The sequence below is a fragment of the Balaenoptera acutorostrata genome, chromosome 6 (assembly GCF_949987535.1).
Source record: "Balaenoptera acutorostrata chromosome 6, mBalAcu1.1, whole genome shotgun sequence".
Lineage (NCBI taxonomy): Eukaryota > Metazoa > Chordata > Mammalia > Artiodactyla > Balaenopteridae > Balaenoptera > Balaenoptera acutorostrata.
This window is the reverse complement of record NC_080069.1, coordinates 123394902-123412440: the sequence shown is the minus strand read 5'-3', so window position 1 is coordinate 123412440 and position 17539 is coordinate 123394902. Positions and strand designations below refer to the sequence as shown.

General features: G+C 58.7%; 1 protein-coding gene across 7 annotated transcripts in view; it reads right to left on the bottom strand.

Annotated features, from left to right (window-relative positions):
• Positions 1 to 17539, bottom strand: part of SARDH (sarcosine dehydrogenase) — a 65138-nt gene that overhangs the window by 11652 nt on the left and 35947 nt on the right. For all 7 annotated transcript variants that reach the window (XM_057547688.1, XM_007194414.2, XM_057547689.1 and 4 more), the window contains 3 exons: positions 16590 to 16703; positions 12002 to 12149; positions 7966 to 8059 (listed from right to left, as the gene is read on the bottom strand). In XM_057547688.1, coding sequence (XP_057403671.1) covers positions 7966 to 8059; positions 12002 to 12149; positions 16590 to 16703 — 356 coding nt within the window. The remainder of the gene's footprint in view (positions 1 to 7965; positions 8060 to 12001; positions 12150 to 16589; positions 16704 to 17539) is intronic.

Genomic DNA, 17539 nt, shown 5'->3' with positions numbered 1-17539 from the left:
AGAAGGAGCTGGTCTGGTCATGTGCGTCCCGGGCCACAAGCATCCTGTTATCGGCAGACAAACTTAGCTCTGGAAATAAACGCTGGAACAGGACCTTGTGTGAGGCCCTACTGGGAGCAATGCCCTTTTCTGCTTGGCCCAGCTGGGGTGACCACTCAGGAATCAACAGGGCTTGGCCAGTGCCCATCTTTGCAGTGGCCAGTGTGCTTCTGGCCGGCTGGCCCACAGAGGAAGAAATTGCTTCTAAAGCCAGCAAGAGCCACCTGCCAGCTGGGCCCCCTGGGAGGCTCAGACTCCTGGGTTGTGGAACGGAGACCCTAGAGGACCCCTGAGTGAGAAGAGATCCTGCTGGGGTGGGGAGGCAGACCCGCCAAGCCCCAAACACCTGGGTGAACGTCATTACTTCTATGCAGTGCTTCTCCATTCCAAATTGGCTCAAGGACCCTCTCCTTTTGGAAGGTTCTGGGTTTCAGACCCCCTCCACCAGGACATGTGGGGCCCTGTAGAAAGTTCTGCGGGATGCTACGGGTCCCCAAGGGTGAGAGGATTCTCTCCTCTGCCCATCACCTGTTTCATTTAGGCCACTAGGGTGGCAACTGAGATGGTCAGCAGGGCGTGGCGTGGGAGAGTTTTCCCATCCTGAGGCCGAGAAGTGTCCCCATCAGCCTGGGCTGCAGCAGGCTTAAGGCTTATCTGCCCCGTAAGGACAAGGTTGGAATCCGGAACACGAGTCACGAGGTGCCTCTGAGCCCAAACCCGGGGCTCTGCACTCAGTGCGTGGTCAGTAATGTCTGTGGTCCCACACGGGGTCACCTGCCCCGGACACAGATGGCAAGCCCAGCAAGATGAAGCTTCTAGCTACCCATTCCACAAACACCTGTGCTCACACATCCCGTGGGGCCCTGGCACGGCCCCAGGCTCTGGACCCTCCATAGTACTCAGGATGCTGCCTGGTCCTCCCGGCACTCACACCTGATGCAGGGCAGGTGAGGGCCAGCCACCCACCAGAGCGGGCACCACAGTGGCTGAGAGCGTGGGCTTGGGTGCCACATACCTGCTAGGTTTAAATATGAGTCACAAACGCTGCATCCCTGGCGACTGACATCCCTCTGAGTCTGCTTCTGCAAATCCTGGCTGATAATAGAGCCCATAGGGCCCATGGGAGCAGTCAACAAAACTGTCACTATAAAGCCCCAGGCAGGAGGCTGGCTACTCGGAGAGGTGGGTGCCGCTGGCATGCCCATTTTACAGATAAGGAAACTGGGGCTCAGGGAGGTCAAGCCACTTGCCCAAGGCCCAGTGATGTCCTAGAAAATGTTCAACAATCAACTCTTGGGGGGCAGGGGGTTGTTCTGTAGCATTTACTGCTTTCTGTGGTATAAATACTCCTACTACAGCTGATTTCAAGCTACCAATGGTTTAACCACCCCTTGCTAATTTTCCTACAGATTTAACCCTCAGCTCTCACGAGCTGGTATGAGCACTTCCCAAGACGCTCGGAGGACACACAGCTAGTAAGTCAGAGCAAGGAGTCAACACCATAAGATCCTCCCTCTCTGCCCTAGACTGACTCACTGGAATATTTTTTGGGGGAGGGAATATGTTCAGGTTTCAGTCAAATGGATTTGGGGGCTTGGTTCCACGTTTGGTGCATCAGTGAACTTCCTGCCAACTCTCCGTAGGGAGGACTGAAATCAGGGTAGTGCTAGGTGCCCACCCCAGCTTGGATCAAAGGTCACGTGAGTGCCCCAGGCAGGAGAGCCCATGTCACCCCTGTGGGATGTTTGGCCACAGGCAACATCAGAACAAGCCTGGAGTAGCCTCTCTGGACAGACACCGCAGGAAGACTTGAGCAGACGTGCCCACAGACACGGGCCCAAGCGCTCTCAAATCACATTAGCTCGTGGTGATTTTACCTGCTTCCGGGGAGTTTGGGTGTGCACCAGCACCCCCGACTCACCGGGCACATCGTCCAAACTCAGTCACCCCCAAAGTAAGTGAGGATCTCGGGGGCTCCCAAGGCAGGGTATCGGCAGGGATCAGAGTATGTGCAGCCCCCTGCAGGGGCCTGGAGCCCTGAATCCACAGGACAGGGAAGAAGCCAGTTGGCAGTAGGTTTAAAGGATCTTCATTTTTCAAATCCTCTGGACATCCCAAGACACCCTTGATTCCAAAAACATCCTGCAGTGGGGGTGCGCAATCTCTCCTAGGAGTCTGGTCCAGAGGGCTAGTTTACGGTGGTGCTGCTAGTTCTGGTGAAGGTGGTCTGGTGACGGTGGAGGTGAAGGTAACGGTGGTAGTAAAGATGGTGGTGATTGATGGTAGTGGTTGGTGAGGATGATGTTCGTGGTAGCAAGGTTGATGGCAGTGATGGTGGTGGTGATGGCGATGGTGGTGGTGGTGATGGTGGTGGTGGTGATGGCAGTGATGATGGTGGTGATAGCGGTGATGGTGGTGATGGAGGTGGTGATGGTGATGGTTGTGGTGATGGTGATGGTGGTGATGGTGATGGTGATGGTTGTGGTGATGGTGATGGTGGTGATGGTGATAATGATGGTGGTGGTGATGGTGGTGGTTGTGGTGGTGGTGATGGTGGTGGTGGCGATGGTGGTGGTGGTGGTGATGGTGATGGTGGTGATGGTGATAATGATGGTGGTGGTGATGGTGGTGGTTGTGGTGGTGGTGATGGTGGTGGTGGCGATGGTGGTGGTGGTGGTGATGGTGATGGTGGTGATGGTGATAATGATGGTGGTGGTGATGGTGGTGGTTGTGGTGGTGGTGATGGTGGTGGTGGCGATGGTGGTGGTGGTGGTGATGGTGATGGTGGTGATGGTGATAATGATGGTGGTGGTGATGGTGGTGGTGGTGATGGTGGTGGCAATGGTGGTGGTGGTGACAGTGATGGGGGGGATGGTGATTGGAAACCAATTTTCAAAGACTCAGAATAAATAAAAGGTGTGATGCTCAAACCACACTTCACAAACTTGGCCGTCTCAGAGGATCAAAAAAAGAGCCACAGATTCCAAGCAGGTGGTAAACACTACGGACCACCCCCAGAAAGACCCCGTCTGCACCTACTGACAACGGCAGGGGCTGCACAATCAGAACATCCTTGCAGAGAAAGGACGGGGTTCTGCCCTGGAGGAGCTTCCAGAATCTCCGAAGCACACTCCCGGGAGCCCCTCTAAGTCACCCAACCTCATTCCAGCCACACCTTGTCCTTACACTTTCATGGCAAGAAGCTGTCACTGCCCCCCACGGGACACCCCTGAATAGTGGCCTCGGCCACCATGTCTCTCAGCTACACACCACCCCCGGCTCTCTAGGACAGAGGTGAATTCGCACAAGTTGTGCAAAGCGACTTTTTAGGCGACGGCTAAAACCCAGTTGGCAAACACAGGCCCCGTGAAGGTATGGGCACCCCGCCTCTGTCTGTACAATGCGTGGGGGTGGGAGAATGTTCCATCCCAGACTAATTGAGTCTGAATGATGCCGCAGCAAGGACACACACAGTCAGGAAAAGAAATTCAGTTTCCTTTTGACCTGCAATTAATTTTCAGAAAAAAATCACTTTATCACCTTGCCTAAAGATGAGCTTCTAGCCCAGCACCTGCTGCTTTCCAGGAGGGGCCCCCGTCCTTGGCTGAGTCAGGGAGACACCGCGTCTCCCCTGGGAAGCAGGCCAGGAGCAGGCTTTCACTGGGAACCTCGCTGGCCTTGAGGACATCCGGTCAGCTGGCTGCCAAGGGGACAACTCCCGCCCCCTGTTCTTCCTCTAGGAATGCAAGGATCTTGCAAGCCTGGGGCTGGTCCAGGCATCGCAGAATTACTGCAGAACAACGGCCCTGCTCCGCTGAGGACACTGCTCGGCTGGTGGCACTGCTCGGCCACGGTCGCCCACCCACGCGCTTGCCGTGAGTGTGGGTCGCTGTGGGCAGCGGCGGGGTCCTGCTCACCCACCCTCGGGCAGGATCTGTGGTTCTGGGCTCTGACCCTCATCATTCCGCGTATCCCTCGTGACCCGGAGGCCTTGCCGATGACTCAGACACACATATCCCTCTCCTGCATCTGGTTGGCTGGCATCCAATTATCTCCCATAAAGGCTTGGCCCCGAGCTCCGGGCCCAGCATCGCAACGTTGACGGAACTGGTGTCAACACATGCTGATATTATTTAGGAGAATATGAAATTCCCCCTGGATCCAGAGAGCATGCAGGATATCTGGACAGACTTACAGGACGGTCCAGAAACGATTTTGGTCATTGTCTAAACTTTGTGCTACAGATGGGGAAACTGAGACCCAGAGAGGTGGTCCCACAGAGGCCGGGGCAGGACCAGAAGCCAGGTCTGCTGGCCCCCAGCTCTGCTGGGCACTGAGGTGACGGTGCTCCCGGACCCCCGGATCCTGGGCTGACCCGGTTCCCACCTCCCCGCCTGCCTGTGAGGCCACCTCGGGTGGGGGCCAGGGCAGTGGCCAGCCCCAGCTCCCATGGCCCAAGTCCTGCTGGCAGCTGACTTCCCCATCCCTCTCGCTGGCCAGTGGATGGGAAGGCCTTTGTGCCCCTGGCTTGGACCGTCCGGGAACTTGTGGCTTGGGTCACTGTGAGGTCAGCAAAAACTGTTAACATTGACACAAAGGAGCCAGAGCCTAGCCTTTGGGGCCCTCGGGAGAAGGCGCGGTCGTCAAGGCAGGACTGGATTCCTCCTACAAACGTCTTCCTGGGACCCTCTTCACTCCCATGTCAGCTGCTGAGCAGTGGCGGCTTTTCTCACCACCCAGGCCCTCGCTCCAACGCAGGCTGGGCTAGGGCTGCAGTGTCCTTCCCGTCCCCCAGCCTCAGCTAGGCTGTGGGCCTGAGGAGGGCCAGGCCCGTGTCTTCCATCCCAGAGCCCTGATCTGGCAGGCTCCTGGCCAACATGTCCAGAATGAATTCTAGGGAGCGTGTTGGGGAGCTCAGCATTGGGATAGAACCTTCCGTTTAGAAGGGATGCTAGAACTCAGCTGGGCATCCAAACTGGCCGAATATGAGCCCATGGGCCAAATCCCTCAGGTAGCGACTGGCCTTGGAAAGCTCTGTGCTTCTCCCCGACCCTGCCCCAAAGGCCTAGGAGACAGAAAATACCAAATGACTGCTGAACGGCCAGGAAGGCTGGGACCATGTCCCTGACACGCCTCTGTCTCTGGGTTTTGGTTCTGAGGAACGTGTCATAGGTCAATAATCAGAGTCATAAAAGGCCCACCATCGAGGGAAGCCCATCACAGGGCTATTCCAAGGAGAAAAAACAGCCCAAGCAAATGTCCTGCTTACGGAGAGGGTGACACGACGTTCAAAGTGGTTCTCAGACAGTATTTCAAGGAACAGGAAAACTCTCACAACAACTTAGTAAGAGAATAAAGCCGAATGTGCAAGCTATGTATATAGGATGATCTTGCTTCTGCTTTAAAATTTACAGGCAGAGATTAGGGAAAGAAGATGGAAGGAAATACACTGTCAACCTTGGCTTTCTCTCTGGTGGAATTAGAGGGGTTTTTGTTTGTTCTAATTTTACTAATATTCCCTATTTATAGTGAAACAACCCATCAACCCTTCAGCCAGACTCTGTGGCAGGTGAGAAAGGGAAGTCTCAGAGAGGTCAAGGGTCACGCCCAAAGGGGTCATGTCAGTGGTAAGGTCAGCACCCAGGCCCTGCACACTGTGTACTGTGATTGGAAACAGAGAAATGAGCAATAAGGTGCTTTTGACTAAACCAGTAAGCCAGTTCCAGAGGAGGCGGTGGAGAGAAGCAGCCTGTGTATGTCCTGCACCCCATGTCTCCCACCCCGTGGCCCCCGACCTGAACCTGTTACCCCACGCAGGAGTTCATCCTGGAGTCTGGCCTCTGCTTCCACCGGCCAGAGCCCTGGCCCAGCCCGGCTCCTGGAGGCCAAGGTGCAGCCAGACGGCCGTGGGCCAGGCCTGGGGCGGCAGCCAGGGCCGGGAAGGGCCAGCCCCCATTGCAGCCCATTGTCCAAGACTAAGGCCCAGGTGCCTCGCTGGAGCGACCCTTGGCTGGCGGGGGAAGCGTTCGCACCTGGTCTTCTCCCACACAAACCTCGGAACCGCACACAGGTTGAGCCAACGCCAAGCTCCCAGCTCCCCCTCCCACTTCACAAGTCAGAACCCCGCCCCAGACGGGGCCGGGCGCTGCACGGACCCCACGGGGGCCGAGAGGGCCAGAGCTGCAGTCGGGGCGGGCCAGAGGCCACTGTGGCCTGGGGTGGAGCTGTGCCATCCTCTCAAAACGCACGCCCTCTCTGGTCCCGGCAGGCAGCTTGGTACCAAGCAGGCAGGAAGCAAGCTAGACAGAGACATCCCCAGTTTCCTGCCCCCCAGCACAGCCTCCAGAGAGGGAAGGCAGACCAGAGCCGGGCCAGCGCTCCTCGGCTCTGCAGAGCTGCTTTTATCTGGTTTCTCCTGGCAGCCTCCTTTCTGATGTCATTGAAACATTGTTTACTTGCTAACGGGACCCAGATTCCTCCGACCTCCAGCCCCTCTGCAGGCCAGGATCACAAACATCCCTTAGCACTTTCCCCCCAAAACCCCCCAGATGAACATGAAGGAAGTAGAAGAGGGGGAAGTGCCCCCGAATCCGGCTGTCTGTCCACCCACCCCCTCCTTAAGGCCACCTCCGTGTTTCTGACACATATTCATGCGCTTTTTATGTTTCATTAGCTGGGGGGCCCTGGGCAGTCTACCCAACTTCTCTGAGCTCAATTCAGGGAAACATCCGTCCTGCGGGTAACATTTCCTACATCGGGAGCTGCTGTAGGACCTCGTTCAATGCACCTGGCTGTGACTGCACACCTGCCTACAGGGCAATCGCAGAGCAGCACCTCTCCCCTGCCCCACCCCCTCTTCCCTGCCACGGCAGTTCTGCCTCTGGGGACGCGTGGTCACGTCTGGACACAGTTTTGGTTGTCACGTCTGGGGGTGCTCCTGGCGTCCAGTGGGTGAAGGCCAGGGACACTGCTCCACACGCCGCAATGCCCGGGATGCACCCCCTGCCCCGCCAGAGCATCTGTTCCAAAATGTCATCGACTGTGCTGAGGCTGAGAAGCCCACGCTAGAACCTTCCACGCTGTCGTGAGTATTAACTGGGACAGTGCTCGTGAGTCACGTGCTTTGCATAGCGCCTGGTGCCTTGGGAGCCCTCGGCTGACAGCGGCCGAGGTTACTTTGACCGCCTGCTCCTTACCTTGCCCTCGGGAAGTCAGGGTGGAGATCATGATGTTCATTTTCCAGAAAGGACACCACGGCCCAGGAGTAGGGCCTGACCAGAGCTGGACCCGGGACCCCGGCCCCAGGGTCTCTGAGGACATTGAGTCCGCTGCAGCCCTGATACTGTCCACAGTGTCAGAAGCTTCCGGTCCTGGGACCCGACCTTCTGGAGCTGGGGGACGGGCAGGGGGTGCTCCCCGGGGCCTGGCGGTGCACCCCGAGAGCCCCTCCCCTCTCCTGCAATGCGGGGGGCTGGGAAGGGGGAACGCTCCAGAGGACCGGCCGCCTCCTCAGGACATGCAGCCCTCTGGAGCAGCGTAATTGCTTGGCTGTCCCCAGCGCTGTCATCTCCAAGGAGGCGCAGGAGATGCCCTGATCTGGGAGGGCGTGCCCTTGCCTCTGAGGAGGGGACACTGGGGGCGGCTTCACAGGTGGCAAGTCCCTGGCAGAAGCTTGGGACTGCGCCCCTCAGCGTGCGCCAGACACTGGGTGGGGCAGAGGTGGTACCCGACTTTGACTCCCGCTCCTCGTCTGAGGCCCTAACAGCCTGTGGGCAGGACATGTGGTCCCCACTTCACAGTAGGGAGCCAGGGTCCAGGGAGGTTCCACAGACGTGCCCAAGGGCACACGACTCCCAAGCCCCAGGTTTGTTCCCTTGCAGCTGCTGTCCCCTACGGCCCAGGGGACAGCGGCCAGGTGGTACCTACCAGGTGCCCGGCGGCTCTCACCAGCTTGTGAGTGAAGAGCGGGAAGGCCTCATTGCTCAGGTCTGCATCGAGCACGTCCTGGAGAATGGCCCGGCTGCGAGCGAGAACAAGGTCGGTCGGTCAGTCGGTCAACAAACACCTGCCCAGCCCTCCTGGGTGCGTGGCCCGGGCTGGAGAGCCTCTGGGGACACAGCAGTGAGCAGGACGAGGCCCTGTCCTCACAGGGCAGACCGCCAACAAACATGCTATTAATAAAACACACCAAGAGGGAGACGCACCCAAAATCCAGTCAGATAAGAAAGGCACCTTCGGGCTTCCCTGGTGGCGCAGTGGTTGAGAATCTGCCTGCCAATGCAGGGGACACGGGTTCGAGCCCTGGTCTGGGAAGATCCCACGTGCCGTGGAGCAGCTGGGCCCGTGAGCCACAACTACTGAGCCTGCGCGTCTGGAGCCTGTGCTCCGCAACAAGAGAGGCCGCGATAGTGAGAGGCCCGCGCACCGCGATGAAGAGTGGCCCCCGCTTGCCGCAACTAGAGAAAGCCCTCGCACAGAAACGAAGACCCAACACAGCCAAAAAATAAATTAAAAAAAAAAAAAAGAAAGAAAAGCAACTTCATCAGGAACAGTGACAGGAACAGCCAAGCCCGGGGCAGAGACAGGACTCAGAGATGCGCGCTCACAAGCTCTCCTTTCTCAGATGGGGGAACCAAGGCCTGGGGCAGTTATCTAACCAGCTAACGCCCCTCATGCCACAGGCCCCCGAGGGCAGGGGCCGCCCTCCTCACCTCCCCTGCCCTGCCGGGCCCGGCAGTCTGGCTCTCATGCTGGATGGGTTACCTGAGACCTCTCGGTGTCCATGGAAACCTTCATTTCCTGGGCGCCGTGCCCCTTGCCTCCCTCCAGGACTTAGTTGACTCTTGCTTCCCTGCATGTTTCCAGCGGGCGCCCCGGCCCCAGTTTAAACTTTTGTTATCCTTCAGGTCTTGGGGCATCTGTCACCTCCTACAAGAAGCCCTCCCTGATTCCCTGAGTCTGGGTCAGGTTCCCGACCCCCCACCCCACACTGCCCCCGGTCTGAGCTCACAGCCCTGATACGTCTCCGGCCAGGGTGCCTCTCACGCTGGTTGTATTGATACTTGCCCCCACTGAACCAGGAGCTCCGTGCCAACAGGGCCCCTATGCCTGGCACATAGAGGGCAACCGGTAAATAGGACTGATTGAAAATGGGCTGGCTTTGCACTGCAGGGCCAGCTCCCCATTGGCAGGAGACAGCCCCACCATTTCTGCCTCGCAGGGGTCCCAGCCAGTGCCCAGAAGCGCTTCTGACGCTAATCCCCAGCCCCACGGTGCTGGGAGCTGCCCGCCCACGCCGGCCCGAGGTGCCCAGCGTGCTGCAGTGTGTCAAGATCCTTACGTAACAGCCGGTACCCAGGTGGTGCCCGTCCGCAGAGAACCCACACCCAAGAAGCCCGTGCTCTCTGCGGCCCTGGGTGGATGCACCAGGGCTGCTCCCTGGTCTTCCCAGCAGGGGAAGGAGGAAGGAGGCTGGAGCTGCCACCCGGGGCCAGCGTGGCCTTAGCAGTGCTGGGGTACCGCAGCTTGGGCACCAAGCTGGGCAGGCAGGTCTGCCAAGCACGGGCCGGGGTGCAGGAGGCTGTCCCTCTGCCAGGGGGCAGCAGGTGGCCCTGGAGGGCACCGGCTCCGGTCAGAGACCAGGTTCAGGTCCTGCTTCCTTCGCTCACTCCCACCCCAACCCCGCCTCGGTCCCCTCGTCCGCTCCATGAGGACGGCGATGCCACCTCACGGGGCCCTTGTCGGGGGGGGCATCCGCCAGAAAGCACAAGCCAAGCGCCGTGGCATTAACAACTACAGCGGCGATCACTGTACCCCGCCGTGTCTCCCCAGTCACGTGTGGCCTCTTGAGCTTAAGTTAATTAAGGTAAAAAATTCTGTCTCACTGCCACATTTCAAGGCCTCGATGGCCACATACAGCTTAGTGGCTACTGTACTGGATCCACCAATTAGGGAATGTTTCCAGAAAGTTCTATTGGTCGGCAGGTCATACAGCATCTCCCATGGTCCAGGCGCCACGCTGAATGCTTTCCACATAACAACTCAGAAAGTTTAGCCCTTATCAGCGGTGCTGGTAACATTATTATTCATACAAGAAACTTTGGGTTATTTTTGAAAGAGCGAGGACAATTTGGGGGAGAAAGTTAAGAAGTTACCAGGAGGAGGAGAGCTTGTCTTCCTGCCCTGGCAGCCGTCACTTGCCACCCTCCTTGAGCAGCTTCTAATGAGGCTGGAAGAGGCTGGCCTGTCCCCCCGGGGCCACACCTTGATCTGTCTGTCTGGTACCCCCTCCCTCCCCTGCCCACTCACCCCCACCACCAAACCAAAAATAGCCCAGTCCCTGTTCAAGGTCGCAGTGGCAATGAAGCTGAGGCTTCCGAGGATGGCCTTGAGCTCAGAAGGTCAGGACGCCCACCCCCATTCAGCCCAGAGGTGCGGAGGTCGGGCTCACCTGGGGAGAGGAACCCCACGCACTGGACCCATTGACCACCTGGACACGGCTCATCACTCCCTGCTCAGAATCCCTGCTTCACCTGGCCCCTGAGGCTCCTCACACCTGCCGGCCTCCTACCCCCTGGCCCAGAATCGGAGACCCCGTTAAAGCCCTTCTTCTGCTCAGCTCCCTCTCCTGGAGGAGCAGCCTCTGCACCTGCAGGCTCTCGCCTCCATTGCCCTCTGAGCACGTCTCCTATGGCCCTGGCCTCACTGCTTTTCCTCCTGCCACAGGGCCTTTGCACCTGCTGCCTCCTCTGCCTGAAACACTGTCCCTTCAGAGAGCTCCAAGCCTTGACCCCTCATTTCCCGCAGTGTCCCCTCCAAGGGCCCCCTGATAAACATTGGTTTTCATGAGAAGCCTGAAGTCCAACACTTGATGGTTAAGGTACACAACCAGCCGTGATTCAGAGAGCACATACCACGTGTCTGCCGTGTGCCTCTGTGCGAGATGGTGCACACGCAGAGCCAGCTGCAACTCCGCCCGGGAGGGGAGGTCCGCCAGTCCAGGACCCAGCTGGGGTGCTGCAGGCTTGGTCAGCTCCAAAGAACCAGGGAAAATGGACCCTGTGGCGGGGTCTGAGTGCACTGGCTGGGGATCCTGGCGTGACCCTGGGCTGACAGGGATGTCCCATGGACACGGCCATGCTTCGTCTAAGCGTCAGCTTTGGGATAACCTGGCTGGAGGTGCCCCGTCCTCTCTTCTTCACCAATAAGAATAAAGATACTTCTAACCACCTCAAAGGCTACGATCAGGATTGGAGGGGATGTTGGTACATCCCAGGCACCTGATTGGTCGATGTAAACACGCCGTGCTTCCCCTCTTATGCCCATCCCCCAGTCCCCTCTCCGAAGCCCAGCCAGAGGGATCTTTCCAACGTGCACAGCTGCTCAGGTGCCCCTTTGCCTAAGACCGTCCTGTAGCTCCACGCACAAGCTAGAACCCGAGGGCTTTCCAGGAGCTGATGCCTCACGGCTGGGAACACAGCTCAGTAAACGCTCATAGAATGAATTAAGGAGTGAATGATCGTCTGTGGACCTAGTCATTGGCGGTGTTTAGGGAGGAACAGGCGACCTCTTGGTGTAGAGCATTATTCTGAGCCCAGGTAGCACGTGGAACCCCAGTCTGGCCCTGCCCACTTAGAGATGGCGTACATGATTCTTAGTCCGTATCAGCTGTCCAGAGACGCCCTCGCTGGCCCTTCCGTGACCACTGAATCCTCACATACTGATTCACAGTAAGGTTCAGTCGGAGTCTTTTATTAAGGGCTTTTCTGTAGTCTAGTGTTTCGAAAAGCATCTTTCTCGTGTGGCCTCTCTGAGGTCGCTGGCACGTTGAGCTTACTGACCACAGTGTCCCATTCTGAAGTAGTAAGTGGTTCTGCCCTGGGCCCCAGATAGAGGGACGAGGGCGCAGGCCCCAGGTGTACCCAGGTGCGCCCAGGTGCGTGGCTCTCCATCCCCTCCTCACCTGGCTGGGCCCTGGACGCTGACCAGGCCCAGGTCCTCGGAGCTGTCGACGAGCTGGCAGCGGAACTTCCTGTCCTGCAGCACCGTGGTGATGTGGGACCAGTTGTGCTGGGCCACAGCCCCGCCCACGGCCAGGTAGTAGCCGTCCCCTGGAGGAGAAGCACGGGATTCAGCGCAGGACTGCGGGACGGCGGAGACGGGGCAGAGGGGGCGGACCGAGGCCTCCGTGGAGAAAACAAACGCTCTTTCCTTGAAAGTGAACGACCAAGGCCCAAGCGATGGGGACACTCCCGAGGGACCCTGGGTTCTCATCACCCGCAGGACGAAATGCAGGGAGGAGGGGGCTGGGTGCGAGACCCCCTGAGGGCTGCACGTGCCAAGGGAGCATTTTCTGGGAGAGTCTGAGGCTTTCTCCCACTTCTCAAGGGGTCTGTGATCCAAGAAAGCGTAAGAGCTCCCAACGCCACCACGCCGTGGGGAGACTGTGAGTCCCACCTCAGCCACCAGCGCTGGGTGAGCTTGGACAAGTGTCTTTCCTTCTCTGAGCCTCAACGACCTCACCAGCTCCCATTTTTCTTCATATTCCCATGGCCCCCCAGGTCTCTAGGATCCCTGCCATGGCCATATGGGGGCTGGTGCTGAGCCGGGGCTTTACAGGCAATACACCGTTGATCCTTTCCAGGAGACTGACACTCGTCACCACCCTCGGGTTTCAGAAAAGGAGACTGAGGTTCAGCGAGGTCACACGGTGTGAGAAGACTGGCCTCTGTCCAGCTCTGAGTCCACGGCCTGTGGAGCATTCACTGGGCCACACTGCCACCCGGGTACTGCTGAGTGGAGGGGAGCCCACCTTGGCCCAGCATCCTGGGAGAGCCACTGCCCCGGGGGGCTGTGACCTCAGACAGCTGTGTGGCCCTGGACCCCTCAGGCAGCCTGCCTGAGCCTCCGAAATGTCATCTGCAATTTGGGGTGAATGCACCTCATCCGCAGGGACGCTGTGAGATTCAGCCACCGTGTGTGCCCTGGGCGGGCAGGCTCTCACTGACTACTCCCCCCGTGACCTGGTGGAGGTGGCAGGCCTGGAAGCGGCTTCGTTCCTCTCCATTTTCTATGCGCCTTTCTCCCCATCCGGTCCCCTCCCTTCCTTCCTTCCTTCCAGCAGGGCTCCCCCATCTCAGAGTGACGGTACCCAGTCAATCCCTGACTTCCAGCCTCAGTTTCTGCATCTGTACAATGGGAATGAGGCCAGAACAACCCCTCACAAGGCTGCTGGGGGGGTTGAAGGAGCTATGGCGGTACCAGGAGCCCAGCTTGGGGCTCAGGAACCAGAAACCGGGATGGTTACTCTCTGGGACACTCACCTCCCTCCCCGGGGGTCCGGTCCCGCCCAAGGGCTGCTCCTCTCAGCTTTCAGCGCCATTCACTCTGGGCCCCGCCGGGGGCAGGCCTGGCACCAGCCCCCAGCCCACTCTGCGCAGAGCTGGCGTTCCCCATGGGAGGGGGGCAGCAGCTCTTGGGGAGGCTCCGGAGTCTGGAGAATCCTGCCTAGACGCCCTTCCGCACACTGGCCCCCACTCCCCGAGGCTTCCACAGCAGTGGAACTGCATGTCATTGTGATCATAGGTGCGGCCACCTACTATAATTGAAAAAGAGACACGCCCCACTTTGCTTCTCCGGCAGGGGAGCATGAAGCTTGTAGCAGAGCCCGGACGGGGACAGGGGACGGGGTCGGGGGGGCCTGGGGTCTCTGCTCCCTCCCCAGAAGCACTCGCTGGCTGGGCTCTGATGCAAGGTCCTGGAGCTGGGACTGGCCAGGCCACCCCACCTGGAAGCTTGAAGCTGGGAACCCTTCGCCCCCTCCAAGCCGGGGTTCCGCCAGCAGCAGCCAAGGGAAGAGCAAAAGAGCCCCTGGCTTTGCCATCAGCCCCCCAAGTGGAGACCCCAGCCAGAGCCCCGGTCGTCCTCCCGCCCCGTCCAGGTGACCTCTGGAACATCCCTGACCTCGTCACCCCACGTTCTGTGTGCCCGTCTGCACCCTCAGTCCTGCCTGTCTATCCAGACCCAACTCAAAGGCCAAACAAACGAGCTGACCCCCGAAAGGATCCCCTGCTACCTGGGCTGGGGGCTCCTGGGACGCTGGACTGAGAACACCTCTGTGGATCGATCTCCAGCAGCATCCTCTACCCCGGCGCCCGCAACACGCTCCGTGGCCCCCGCGGGGTCCCGCCCGTCTACAGCCATCCCGAGGCCCCTCCCAGGGGGACATGAGCGTTAACTGAAGCCACCTGGTTCCAGACAGACGGGAGCTGCTGGGCCTGGCCTCCTCTGGGCAGCTGTCTCTCATGAAAAACATCCCGAAGTGCCAGGTCCTGAGGCCAGCGGTCAGCCCAGGTCTAGGTCCAGCCCACAAGGCGGGCATGGCAGGGGGGGCGGTCAGAGGGCAGGCTCCAGGGCTCTGGCTCGGGCCGGGAGCTGCGGACTTTATTTTGTACTTTTCAGAATTGTCCAAATGTTTCCTCCAGGTATGTATTCCTTTTGTGATATAAAATACTGTTCAAAATCACATTTAAGATGAACAGCCGCTTTATACACAGCCTTGATCACGTGTGAAACGCACATCCTCTTGTCTTAATGGTGATCTGACCTAACAGGTATAAACACGCATACTGAATGGACATGCATGTTCATAGCAGGAACAGTACCGCTTTTTTAAGGCTGAAAATACAAGGTCCATATGTCGGTTTTCTGTGCTTAGCGGTGAAGCCGGGACCTTTAGCACGCTCCACAGACCACTGTGACTTCCTTGTCATCCGCGCACGCCCTGGCAGGTCAAGAACCCACCAAGTGCAAACCTCCCCACCAGGCAGCCGTTTAACTCGAGGCAGATGCCCTCAGAGTCCAGGAGAAACATCTCTGGGGTCCATTAGCACCTCCCCTTCCCCTCCTCTCAGAGCCCGCTCTTCCCGCCCGGGCAGGCAAGCGCTCCTCCAGGGCCAGGAATCCACCAGAATCATCGGGAAGGGCGCAAGAAGCTGCCCCATTGGGCCGTGGCTCAGCTTACAGAGCCCTGGTGACAACTCCCCCTTGTGATGGGGACTAGTTTCCAGGTGGGTAAACAAGCTCAGGGAGGCTGCTCCCCAGCCCTCCTGGCACCTCCAGACTCTCGCTCAACTCCCTGCAGCAGCTCAGGGAGCTGGGTCATTTGTCTCCACTTCACAGATGGGGAAACTGAGGCTCAGAGAGGTGGGCCCCGAGCCAGGCAGTGGCAGAGCCAGGATTTCAGGGACCTGCACACTCACTGGGGTCCCTCTGTTCTGTCTCGCCAGCTAGACTCGCTGTCTAAGGATGGCAGCTGTGGCTGGGCCGGGCCTCCCTTCTCCTGGGGAGTGAACGCCAAACAAAGTTTCCAGCGGCCCTTGTCAAAGTGCCCCTCTCGACCCAGCTCCTCACAGGCAACTCCCGCGTTCTTCCCTCCACACCTTTCTAGCAGGTGGCTCCTATCCATCCTTCGAGGCTCAGACCAGACATCACCTCCTCCAGGAAACCTTCCTCATCCTGGCTCACCTGCTTCCCATGGCCTCCCATAATCCTCGCCCTTTCCCACCCCCTCACAATCCCAGCCAGTGTTCTATCGGGCTTTTCCTGCACCTCCCTCTCCCAGTGCCCAGGCCGGACCTCGCCCCCCTCTCCCGTGACTGAGCCCCACGCAACTAAATGGCCAGCAGCACTGAGCCAGGCCCGGAGCTGGGGTCGCCAAGTTTCCTGAACGGGCTGACAGTGACCCTTCCCCCGACGGTACAGTGCAGCCGCACGGAGAGCAGCACAGTTGAATCCTTTATCCCCTGCAAATCCAGTGTCCCAGAGGTGGCAAGGGGGCCCCTTCTTGGAGAAAGGGGATGCTTCCCACGCTCTGTGAAGCTTAGCCATCGCTATTCTTCCCTGACAGAGACAGGCTGCAGCACTAGAGATTCGACTGCTCCCATGCGAACCAAGGGGTGGGTCGGGGAGTTGAAGTGATGGGGGCAGATCTGGCTCAGCACAGTCAGACCTGTGCAAACAAGGAATATGGGTAATGAGCTCCCTGTCACAAGAGGCATGCAAGCAGAAGCAGAGGGCCTGCAGAGGGCAGTGTGGGTGTCAGCTTGGGCACAGAGCTGGATATCTTCTAAGGACCTGCCCCAGTCTGAGACTGGGAGTTACATGGGAACCGAGAAAGCCAATTCAGCATAGATGCCGGTGTCAGAAAGGAGCTAACTTCTCCACGAGGGAGGCATGGCCTTATCCTCGGCTCACTCTGTTCCGGGCAGGTGAGCTGAGCACGTGCACGCTGTGGCCACTCCGAAACCCCGCGGGACGGGCAGGTTCAAAGGCATGATCACTGAGCGCTGGAAGCCCAGCATCGCTGCCTGAACAAAGGCTGCGTTCAGCCTGAAGCGAGACCTCTGATCTCCCAGGCCCTGACCGCGGCGGGCACACACGTGGTTCCAGAGCAGCCTCGGCCGCCCTTCCCAGTCCATCCTGCGTGGGCGGCCACCTCACCCAGCGGGGCTGCGTTCAGGGCACTGCTGGATCCTCGAGGCATCTCTTACCTTCAAAGGCAGGGGCCAGCGGGGAGGTCTGGGGGCTGGGAGCAAGGCGGCTGACGGTCAGGTCGCTCTCGGTGCCCCCGCGGTGGTTCAGCATGCAGGTGTACACCGTGGAGCCTGCGGAAAGGACGAAGACCCCAGAATGTGGGAGCCATTTAGCAGGGCGGCCCCTCAGCTCAGGGTAACCCTTGGCCGGATGCCCTAGGGGGGCAACCTTGAAAGGCCCCTCATCTCAGTGATGCCACCACGACTGAATGACCCAGAGAGGGATGGGCAGGTCACCCAGCATTGCCATCCCCAGGGAAGGAAGGATCAGGAGGGAGGCTTCTTTCTTCTAGAAATGCCTCGAAGGTGAGTCCTCCCAATCCATCCCTCCCACCCACCCCAGCCCCACGCTGGGACGTCTTTAAGGGCAGGATTTATATCTCATTCATTGGGTGCTCCGAGCACCATGCCTGGCATAGCAGAAGCTCCTTGAATGTCTGATGAATAAATGAATATGCAAAAGGAAGTTGATGGATGGATGGATGAGAGAATGCGGAGGTGGGGAGAGGGTGGGGGAAAGGATGGAGGGAAGGAGGGGATGGGTGGGTGGGTGGAAGGGTGTTGGCACGATGAATGGGACAGGGGGTGGATTAAGGGGAGGTGAGTAGCAGGTACATGTGAGGGGGTGGGCAGGTGGGTTGGCTGGATAAATGGTGTAATGGGTTGAACTGTGTCCCCCAGAATGGTATGTTGAAGTCCTAACCCTCAGTCCCTGTGAATGGACCTTATTTGGAAATAGGGTCTTTGCAGATGGGATCATGCTAGGATGATCAGAGGTCCTCAGAGTGGGCCCTAATCCAACATGACTGGTGTCCTTAAAAGAAGAAGAAAACGCAGGGAGAAGGCCGTGTGACTCAGAGGCAGAGATTGGAGCAACGTGGTTGAAAGCCATGGATTGTTGGCCACGG